The sequence below is a fragment of the Vicia villosa genome, linkage group LG1 (genome assembly GCF_029867415.1).
Source record: "Vicia villosa cultivar HV-30 ecotype Madison, WI linkage group LG1, Vvil1.0, whole genome shotgun sequence".
NCBI lineage: Eukaryota > Viridiplantae > Streptophyta > Magnoliopsida > Fabales > Fabaceae > Vicia > Vicia villosa.
Window position 1 is genome coordinate 68,506,177 of NC_081180.1, and position 11,114 is coordinate 68,517,290.

General features: G+C 35.0%; 1 protein-coding gene across 2 annotated transcripts; it reads left to right on the plus strand.

The window, feature by feature from the left end:
• Positions 1 to 544: 544 nt before the first annotated feature.
• On the plus strand, positions 545 to 9,184 carry LOC131640658 (zinc finger CCCH domain-containing protein 6-like). Of its 2 annotated transcripts, XM_058911039.1 has the most exons (5): positions 545 to 699; positions 824 to 955; positions 6,822 to 7,028; positions 7,247 to 7,371; positions 7,457 to 9,184. In XM_058911039.1, exons 2-5 carry the CDS (start codon positions 896 to 898, stop codon positions 8,757 to 8,759), a joined length of 1,695 nt encoding a protein of 564 aa, XP_058767022.1. In that variant the 5' UTR covers positions 545 to 699; positions 824 to 895; the 3' UTR covers positions 8,760 to 9,184. The 2 variants fall into 2 exon arrangements, with proteins under 2 accessions (XP_058767022.1, XP_058767027.1); XM_058911044.1 differs by lacking the exon at positions 545 to 699 and having other exon boundaries at positions 706 to 955.
• The last annotated feature ends 1,930 nt before the right edge of the window (positions 9,185 to 11,114 follow it).

Consider the following 11,114-nt stretch of genomic DNA (forward strand, 5'->3'; position numbering starts at 1 on the left):
ATTCAAAATTATATCTTCTAATAGATCAATTAGATTTTAGATGAATTATTATTTAGTTTACTATGTTTAAATTTTATATGCACATATTTTATTATTTTGATATTTTTAAAGAGATCGAGTAAACAATTATACGGGTTAATTGTTGGTCCGCCGATTTAACCACTAAACCAGTGACTCAGTCGTTGATCGAGTCAATCCCCAACCCAAATTTTAAAACACTGGCCGATAATCATACTCTTAATCCCATTAAAAAAGAGATTTAACAATGAAAATTGAGTCTTACCGAACAAATTAATAACTACTAATAACAAACAAATCAAATTTTAATTTTTAGTTAAAAAAATATTAATATTTGATTTTACTCATTATTTCTTCACGAGGGGAAATCTACTAGTAACAAAATTAATCAATTTTGATAACATTTTTTTAATGTAACTATCTATTCAAAGAAATCAATTTTTAAAAAAGATAAAAAAACAGAAAAAACTAAAATAATACCTGAGTCATATCATATCATATCCTATCCAGTTGGCAACGGAAGTGACGTCGTTTGAATGAATGATATCATTGGACCATACATACCTATCCCAACCGACGCACGCAGCCAGACACCCATAAAACAATCACAGTTGCATATTTGTGCTGTCACTGCACACTCACCACCCTATTTTTCCGTATCCACCAACGTCACATTTAAAGGTAAGCCTCTTCAACTTCTAGGGTTTCCTTTTTCCATTTCTCTCCTCTTTCTTCGTCATCTTCTTCAATTCATGCCGTAACAACTTTTCTTACTTTTCATTTCAACTTTTTTTTTTCTCTTCAGATTAATTAATAATCTCTTCTTGCTCTCATTCTTCGCTCCATTCTTCCATACTCGATTGATCTGGGATTTAATATGAAGCGGACGAGGAAATCTAACAGGGTTTCATGGGCTTCTGGTGGTAATCTATGTCAGGTAATTTCTTCATTTTTTTGTATTTTCGATTTGTCATCGTCGTTGTTGTTTATTAATATTAACTTCTCTGTTTCTGTTTTCTCTGCGAATCGATCACTTTCATGCTTCTGTTATTTGTTTTATTTAGTTTTTTTTTCTTTCAATTTTTTCCTGACTTTTTATGCATTTGGCAGCTATTGGAGAAACAGGGGACATTGCTTTCGTTTAATTTATTTATAATTATAATTAAAATACAATAAAACTGAAATAATGTTTAACTAAATTGGACCTGAGATTTTGTTGAAGTGAATCAGTTATAAGGTTGATTTGAACTCGTGACCCTTCAGTAATAGGGAACAAATTTCATGCATTGTGTTGTGTCCCCTCAATATTAATTAATAATAAAAGAAGGAAGAGTATTTATATTTATAATGATAAGAATATCTTAAATTTCCTTAACTATGATAAAATCTTAACACTTTAATATAACTTGATTGCAGTAAAGTTGGAAATTAGAGAGTATTTATGATGGAGTTTAAAAAGATCTAACTTTAAGTCAAATCTTATGTTTTAATTACTGAAACTCGCGGATATGAGAAATGCGAAATACTTATTTCAAGGGAGGACATGGGGTTCACTCAACAATAGTAGGCTATGGCTGCATGTTTTTTTTTGACATATAGTCGCACGCGTTGAAAAATGCTGTGAAATGCCTGAACAAAGTAACGGGAGTTTGGAACAAAAGCCCAACTTTGTTGGAAAAGGGTAGCCTTGGGTTGAGAACCTTTTGGCCGCTTGGATTTGGCTAGAAAATAAAAAGGTCAATGCGAGGCGTGTTCTAGAGGCAAGGCTGTTTGAAAACCCTCTAGAAATTAAAAAGGGCAATGTGAGGCGTGTTCTATAGGCAAGGCTGTTTGAAAAGCCACGTTTGAGTAAAAAGTATGTTGCTCGCGTAACGATTGGTGGATTTAAAGTTCTGTTGAGGGATTGACTCATTTGATAAAACATGCTGTTGAGGGATTGGCTCATTTGATAAAACATCGGCGGATAATATTTGGAAGCTACGGAGGGTTTCTAGCTATCGTCATCAAATCATGATTCAACGAGTCGGCAGACTAGTTTTTGAATTCTAAATCATATAGAATAATAAGATTTAAAAACACAAAACGAACCTGCCCCCGCAAAAGCCCCCAAAAAAATTGGGGGACCGAAACATGGTTTTAGGCCTGCCCCATACAAAAAAAAGGGGTGGGCCTAAACTTGCCTCGTGAAAAAATGAGGGCAGGGCAAACACTGCACCCCTAAAGTCTAAAAGTTTCAAAAATTCATGGCCATGCATGCGCCAACAAAAGTTTGCAAACAAATGGGTCTGAGCGTGCATCGTAGAAAGTGTAGGGCCAAAACCTTGCTTCGACCCGAGAAAAATGCGGAGAAAACAGACATGCCTTGCGGGTCGGGCCTGTTTTTACCACCCTTTAGTGAACATGTGTTTGAATGAATGATTGTGTGAAGTCCTTGTTTTGGAAGAAAACACAATAATCAAATAATTAGATAAGCTGTCATTAATGGCGCTTTTTATTTTCTTAGTTACCAATTGAAAGTCATTTTCTTTAATGAGTAATGGTGAATGAAGAAGTATGCAATTTGAGCTATGAATCTTGCAATTATAATGAATATGTTCCTTAACGTAAAATCTTTATGATGGCGGGAATGATGCGAAATCTCCCTAAAAATGGCAGAAATAGAAGCATTTGTTGAGAAGGATGGGGATTTCGGCTGTGAATCTTGCAATTATAATGAATACGTTCCTTAACGTAAAATCTTTATGATGGCGGGAATGATACAAAATCTCCCTAAAAATGGCAGGAATGGAAGCATTTGTTGGGAAGGATGGGGATTTCGGCTTTATCGAGGGCATTTGTTGACTGTCAAACTTGAGAGTTGATGCACTCATGGATCTTTCGTAGGCTCGACTAGTGATCTCTTACGAGTTGACCTAAAATGTCATGATACCAACATCAATATAATAATTGCTCAACACACCTGCTCCACAATAAATTAAACCACAATATTTATATAGGTGAGTTTATTTGGTGCAGAGCAGACAATGCCTTATTGAGATGAAGAAGAGCCTGTAAAGCACCAATCAGGTAGAAGAAAGTTTGAGTGTCTAATGGATCAATGTAAGAAGAGTTCGTGTAGTGTAGCGAAGTTGTTAATTAGATTGTGATTGCCCATTGGTTGTTGTTGGAAAATCGCTAGAAAAGATGAACAAGTGGATTTATATAACTTTTTCGATGAGATGGATGGCAGTGCAACTTTTCTTGACAAAAAAAATATTAAGAGGGAACGAATATATAGCCCCATGGTAAACGGAGTTATCAATTCAGGATAGCGGAGCGGAGCGGCCGACCCCAAAAATGGGATAGCGGGATAACCGCTATTTGACTATTTTTTTGTCTAATTATATGAATAATCTATTAAACATATATTTAATGTAAAACCAAACGAAGAAGAGGAATAGAGTTATTAAATGACTATTACTTTAAAAAACAAAGGTAATGAAAAACAGATATAAAATCAAATCATATTTGTTTATTTTAAGGGTAAATCTGGGTTTTGGCATTCAAAACAGTTCACAAACCCACTCGGGATAGGAAGCGCCCTTCTCCCCCTACCTGCTTAACATCAAATAGCGGTCGCTAAACATCAAATAGCGGAGGGTCACCGCGATATCCCAGGATAGCGCCAATAGCGGCCGCTATCGATAACTCTGGGTAAAACATTGTCAATTGTCAAATTTTTGGGTTTGATTGTTTCTTTTTTCACAAATTGTATCATTCATGCATAAACTCGTGATTCTTTGGAGTTTAATCGATTCCACGAGTTCAATTGAGCTTGCTAAAAAATGGGTATGTATATTCAATTCAACTTGATTTCCTTAAATGTAAAAATAAATTCAGACGAGTCTACGAGTCAAGTGGAGAGTAAACCATGTTATAACTTCTATTTGGATTCGATCTCAAACTTTATTCTCGAAAATCAGTGCAATGTTACACTTGTTGACAACAACATCGCGCAATACTAATATAATGATGCTTTTTGTTGATATTGGCTACTTCGGGGGCATTGATTAGGGCAATGTTTGGCAGTAATACTATGAAAATTAATCAAATGTTTTCTTCTTCTTTAAATATCCACCCTTTTGAAAAGAGAGTATTAAAAACAACTATATTATTGTAAATGGAGTTAAAACTCTTTTGAGTTATGTATGGAGTTCAAAGTTCAACCATTTTTCTAAAGAATTGTTTTGAAACATGGACTACTCATTGAACAAGTGAAGACATTGGCTCCCACATGTTTTAGTTGTGATTGAAACATAATAATAATTAAATATATAATTTTTACGAGGAGAATAAACATATTATTTGGCACCAAAAATGTAGAAGCCTTGTAGTGAAATAGTGTCATTTAGCAAGTTTGGTTCTGATTTTGTGAATCTCTCAATCTTTCTTACTCATGCATAAGCTTGTATGATTTTGAACTAGTTTGAAACTTTGAATGAATCTACACGAGTTAAACCAAGTTTTAGAAAAAACGAGTTGTATTCAATTCGACTCTATTTCTCTTCTTAGAAATGTAAAACTCACGAGTCTATGCTCAATTCGAGATGTTGAAATTCATTTGTGACAAGCGACATAACGGTGAATTTGATGCTGTAATGTGAGAAATAAATGCAATTTGTTTTGGGGAGGAAAACTGAAAAGGAAATGCCATAAAAAATAATGCAAATTTCAGAAACTATATCACAAACATTACAACACTAGTCTTGTGTATAGTCTGGCTAAAAAGGACTTAGTAAAAATAGTAATTGTTTCCACTAAAAATAGTAGAGCTAAAGAGAAAATAAAATACATGTCTAATTCTCTTTTACTAAAGTGTGACCAACTCTAATTGAAGGATAACCACCATGATTAGAAGAAATTCTTATTAACATTAAAGCTTTTTGGTGAAGTAGTTATGAATGATAAGTTGTAGTAGTTAAATATATACAATTTTTTTGGTTTGGAATATTTAGTTATTTAAGATTAGTAGCTGAATTATATCAGCAGCGTCACTGTGGACCAATTTCATAGAAATTCTTTGTAGGTTATAGCTCTCTTCTTATGATAATGATGGTTTGCTTGCAGGAAACTTTGGAGTTCTTTAACTTAACATGAATTTTATGGATGTATCATATTATTATGCGTTTCTTCATGAGCTACTTCAAATGGAATTTTTCTGTTATGCTCAATTGGGCAAGAATTATTTCCTCCATCTGATTATTTTGTCACCATACTTGTGCTTTAGAGTATTTTTGTTATGTTAGGTTATTAATTGCATGCCATTAATATCCTAGAAAGGCCAAACCTTGATTTAATTTAGGATCAGGAAGGGAGTGAAATTGTAAATCATGGTTCATAACATGGATCACAATACCCTACAGAAAATTTGAAAGACACAAACACACGTGTGTGTACATAGATATATTTGTTTATACACGCTTAATATAGTTGGAACTTAAATCCAAAATTCTTGAGGTCATACACAACTCATAGGCCATAAACTAATTTAAGCTAAAACACTATCAAATACACCTCAAGAACACCAAATAGATAATTACTTTTATCAAGAGATGAATAGGAGAGAACATATCGAGTACTCGTGGGGGATGAATGCTCATAATTGGGCTGGGTTTCCATATACACCCAACAATTTAGGTTTTTAGCTACGCAACCAGTTGCTGACCAAGCCCTTGGTTTGCCGAAAATCATATAATCCTATATTGCAGAAAAATCTATTGGAATCCACAACCAATTTCGGATCAAGCCCTTGGATTACTGAAAACTATCGATCTTACTGTTCCAACAATCAAGTATTGTGATCCCGCTATGTTGCGTGTCAAACTTTGGTTGGGATCGCCAAGCTCCGAAGATCGTAAAATCATATGATCATACTAGATCGAGATTTTGACTCTTATGTTCATATGTAAACACTCATAAATTAGTTGTCATTAGACCTGCTAATTTCGATTTGTCTATGTTCACATTTGCGTATCCAGTTTAGCGATGAATCGACGATTACAGAAAACAGTGATGAAAGATTGAAAATGGGTGAAGAAACTGTGATATAAATTGCATATGTTGCAATTTTTCAATAGGAAAATTGGAATTAGGAGTTAAATTAGTGATATAAATTGCATTTGTTGCAATTAATGAGCCGCGTTTAAACATTCTGCATAAATTATGTTTGTGAGATGTAAAGAAAAATGTCGGATGGGTCGGGAGCGTTTCATGAGCAAGTTGGAACTTATGTATTTTTTTAAAAAGGGTCTCTGATTATGTGCTGACACAAGTTGGAGTTTTGGGGAGTATCAAATACGTCATGTGAGGCAAAATGCTGTATGGTGCATCATAGCATATACCCTGAGTTGCTATTATTCTTTCTCCTTTCTCTCTTAAACAACACAAAGCCTCCAAACTCCTTACATCCTTGTCTATTTGCTCTTTTAGTACCCATGACATGACATTGCCAACAACAACTCATGTGTCTCTGTTCTCTGCTTTACCTGTGTATTTGGACCTCTGCCTTACCTGTGTATTTGGACCTCTGCCCTTCATATCTCCGTGCATAAATGTGTCTTATTTGGTCTGTTGCCTATGTTGAGGCTTATAAATAGTAGTATTTGATAGCCATAAATTTCTTATCTTAGGATTTATAGATAGAGCTGTAATGTATAAATATTTCTGTCACTGCTTGTTATGTAGTCTTGTATACTTTTATTCAAACCTATTTGTGATGTACACTTTCTCTTTTAGCACTCACAGTGATTTATATGATCCGACAGGTAAAATTGTTCTTGTCTGAAGATTTCCCGTCAAAAGTTGGCTTGGTATCACACGATAATCTTGAAGCAAAAGCATCGTCATTGTTGTGTTCTAGTACTAATGATTCTATTGATTTACCTCCTGGGTTTGAAAGTAGTCATTTCCTGAACCAATCCAAGGTTGAATTCTCCCACATTCCAAAGATAAAATGGGAATGCCCTCAACCGGTAACTCTCTACTGCATGCTATTTAGTCTCTTTGACTCTGTTATTAATATGTATTTCACATTGTAGTTTTTTTGTTAATATATTATGTTTCATGCTTTGCTTTTTTTAACTGGTTGTTTCAAATATTTTGTCAAACTATTGTTTCATACTTTGCTTTCTTTAACTGGTTGTTTCAGATTCTTTTGTCATTATGTTGATTTAATTACTCTTCCATACAGTTTGTTTTCAGTTCTAGTTGGCTAGTTGCAGCTGGTGAAGAAAGTAGGGAAAAAGATGTTCAGAAGCTGAGAGAAATAAGAGTCCTTGAAGCAGTTTATCCCCGACTCTCTGCCATTCCTCCTAGGTAAAGTGTTGCATTACTTAAGAAAGCCTCCTTTGTTTCATTTTCTCTTGTTAGTAACATTGTTGGCTGGCATTTGGGTATGTAGCCCTTCTGTTTCTCTGGATGTAGAAGAAGAAGAAGATTATGATGGTAGCAATACTCCTCTGATCCCTATCATTCCCATTGAGGAGGATGAGTCCATGGCTAATTCGCCTAAATTGGAGGAAGCAGTGAACCTTCACCCCAATGTTCAGTATCCGAATTTGCATCAATATATGTCAGCAACAACTTCCATTAATTCAGACCGTAACACCTCTGGCACTGTCTCCCCGGCTGCCTGTTTATTGCCTTTCGCCGGGGTATCTTCTGGTTCGGAAGCCGATGTAGTGGCAGCCTCTGATGCTGTGGCAGCCATCCTTAAGAGTAATGAGCATGGAGGCTTAATTGATATGGATCTACTAGTTAAAATATTTAGTGACCCGAAAATGATTGAGAATTTGATCAACGAAGCCTCTAATTTAGGTGCATCCTCAAATGCAGTGTCTTTGCCCACTTCTGGATTGAAATCTGCTATTCCATCATCCCCTTTTTTTACACCTACACCTGACATGTCAGCTTCTAGGAATACACACAGTCCCATGGGTTTTTCTGGGTTGAATCCCGCAAGTCCATCTGTTTCATCTTTGAATTCTACATCTGGTAAGCCAGCAACTCTTTTTACTCCTTCAATTCCATCATATTCTACCGTGACTTCTCCACATGATAGGCCAGCAGCTGCATCAGTCCCATTTTCTAGGCCGACGGTGTCTGGTCAACCAGTATCGCCCTCTGTTTTTATGCCCACATCTACATCTGCACCTCATATGCCCAGACCCAACAGTAATTTTCACATGTCAAATGGAATGCCAACTGCTTTAAATCCGCAGCCTCAGCCAGATTCATTTCTGGCATCTGGGGCTAAGCGACCCGCCTCTTTTGCTTTTGCTTCCATGTCTTCTAGTGAACCAAGCACAGCTCCATTGCCTCCTTCTACTGGAAACCTGCATACTGTTTTCAACCATGGACAAACCATTGCTAGAACAAAGCCGTATCAAACTAGTACAGGTTCAGCATCTGCTGTAAAGGATGCCAACTATTATAAAAACCTCATTAGGCAACATGGTGCAGACGGACAAGAGAAGCCAGATCCTCAAATAGGTAACCGTCATAGTAACTTCCAAGATATGAAATTGGTACATAATAATCAAGGGGAAGTGAAACACAAAATCAAGAAACCATGCATTTATTTTAATAGCCAAAGAGGGTGCAGGAATGGTGCCAGTTGCCCCTTTCAGCATGATGTTTCAGCTCAGTCGGGGGGAGCTGGTAACTTCCTAGGGCCGAAGAATCCTAAAAGTTTTAAAATGTGATCAGCAATTTAGGGGAGAGTGTAATTCTAAGCGGCATTTTTCAATGGTAAAAACTTCAAACTTTTTCTTAACCATGTAAACAGAGAGAGAGAGTAGGTTGAAACAGAAAAGGGAGTGAGAGGATAAGTGCAACATTGCCAAGTTTTGTGGTTGTGGCCTGGAATTGGTGGCCGGATTTTGGTATGTTTGTGGGCACATTTGGGTCCAAGGTTTTGAGACTTTTGACAGGTTCTGTCGGTTCCTTAAATCGATCGACATTTAGTGTTTTAGACAAATTGGTATTTTCTTCTATTTTGCAGTTTGATGAGATCTCTGCAGCCTGGATCCAATGAAGTGGTGGTCCATCCATGCAGTACAATGGCCAATGGGTATCCATCCATAATTTTTTCATTGCACTATAAGAAAAAATATATTGAAAAAGAAAATAATAAAAACAATGCAAGATCAGGTATTTTGTTAAAGATATAACCTTATACTGATCAGGTTAAAATAATAATATGGATAAATAATTTTAATATTATTCAAGTTTTTGAAAATTTACTGCATTAACAGAGAACTACTAAGCATATTAATCTGAAATTTAGAAGTGTTTGACTGCAAAATAAGTGATACAAGATTGAATTATGAACAAATATTTTCTCCCTCTTTGGGAGTGAAATAAAATTGCAAGGTATGGTTAGTGAATAAACAAAAGATGTAAAAAAGAAAATATGCAAACAGATAAAGTGTTGAGAAAACTAATATTTTATAAAAAACTGTAATGTTAGAGAACTAGTTTGAAACTAGAAAAAAAAAATGATAAAAGATTAAATTTATTAATGCAAAATGCATGACAAATAAAAGTTGACGAGCAAAGGAGCGCAAGTACTAGCTAAGAGTGAGTAAGAATTGAATACCTGACCCTCTAGTTAAAGAGGGTATATATAGCCCCCAGCGCTGGGCCATGATCTCGCTATTGGGTTGGATTCCCAAGCCCAACTAGGAGACTGCCAGGTTTCCTGAGCGGAAATATCGGAGGTGCGTGTACGCCCTCTGTCCTGGTTAACCGCTCCGAAGTCCAAGGGAGGACGCGGTCCTTTAGGAGCCACGTGGGATCCGAGTTATTCGGAGGATTGGATATGAAGGAGCCCTGCGCGGAGCAGGGTCCTCGGCGAGGATGATGTCCGGGGGGAGAATGAACGCCGAGCGCGGTGTTGGTGCCGAGCAAGTCATGTCGGAAGGCCATGAACTATATATGGGCCTCTGAGGCTTATTGGGCCGAAAGCGGTGTTGGGCCTAGCCTTGGCCCAGTCCAGAACACCTTCTATGATGATTTTAAACTTAACTAGTTATTCTGTGTCTTTAATTATAAGATTTTTAAAATTATTGTTTTTATGTAATATAAGATTATTTGCAAATTTTTACACATATTAACAATTTTATAAATAAAAAGTTTCAATGTAATTTATCATTATAAAACAGAAATTATTTTCTCTAGTATAATGTCAAATAATATGTAAAAGTAACATATTTTAACAAATCGAATTTTAACATTTTCCCCTTAATATTTGTGAAATTTATATGTGGGTCTTACATTAAAAAGACAAAATAAATATATTTTTAGCATTTAGAATAAATTTTTTTTTGCCAAGATTATCAAAAGATATTTTTTGTCAAGTGACTAAAAATATTCACGTTTTCTATGTTTTAAGTTCTTGAACATATGAAAGTAAGCATCATAAAATTATTTATTTATATGAACCAAAGGTGTAAAGATTGTTTACATTGTCATAATTGATAATTGTTTGATCATGAGAGCGATTGACTTAAGTATTTTTATTTTTAAGTCATACAAATGATAATTTGTGATTGATTAATAATATATGAAGTTATATATGAAGTCATACAAATGTGATTGCTCAAATACCTGTTAGAATACACTAGTATTAAACATCACAATAACAATGAGTCATATTATACTCATGTGGACATTTAGTCCTATATAATAGTATAAATAGTTGCATGAATATAGAATACCACAAATAAAATAAGAGATAAAGATACTTGTCTTTTGATGACATATTTTTTGAAACAGATTTTTAATGGAAATGTCAAGTGAATGTTATGATATTGATTCCACTTTTTGTTTGTAACTCAAATAAATAAACGATAATATACGTTTCTTCCCATTTCATACCAAAAAAAAAAAAAAGAATACTATTATACTAATAATATAGTACCTAACTCATACATGTAAATATTGATTTCGTATCTCCACGAACGTAAAACACCAATAATATCATCTTATCTTATCTTACTATAAATTAAAGCACGTGCCGTAGAATGAATAATGATGCATGCATGCGAATATTTAAC

Coding starts and splice junctions, on each gene's coding strand:
- LOC131640658 (XM_058911039.1), top strand. CDS start 896: ATGAAGCGGACGAGGAAATCTAACAGGGTTTCATGGGCTTCTGGTGGT. Junction 956..6,821: donor CTGGTGGTAATCTATGTCAG/GTAATTTCTTCA, acceptor ATGATCCGACAG/GTAAAATTGTTCTTGTCTGA. Junction 7,029..7,246: donor AATGGGAATGCCCTCAACCG/GTAACTCTCTAC, acceptor TCTTCCATACAG/TTTGTTTTCAGTTCTAGTTG.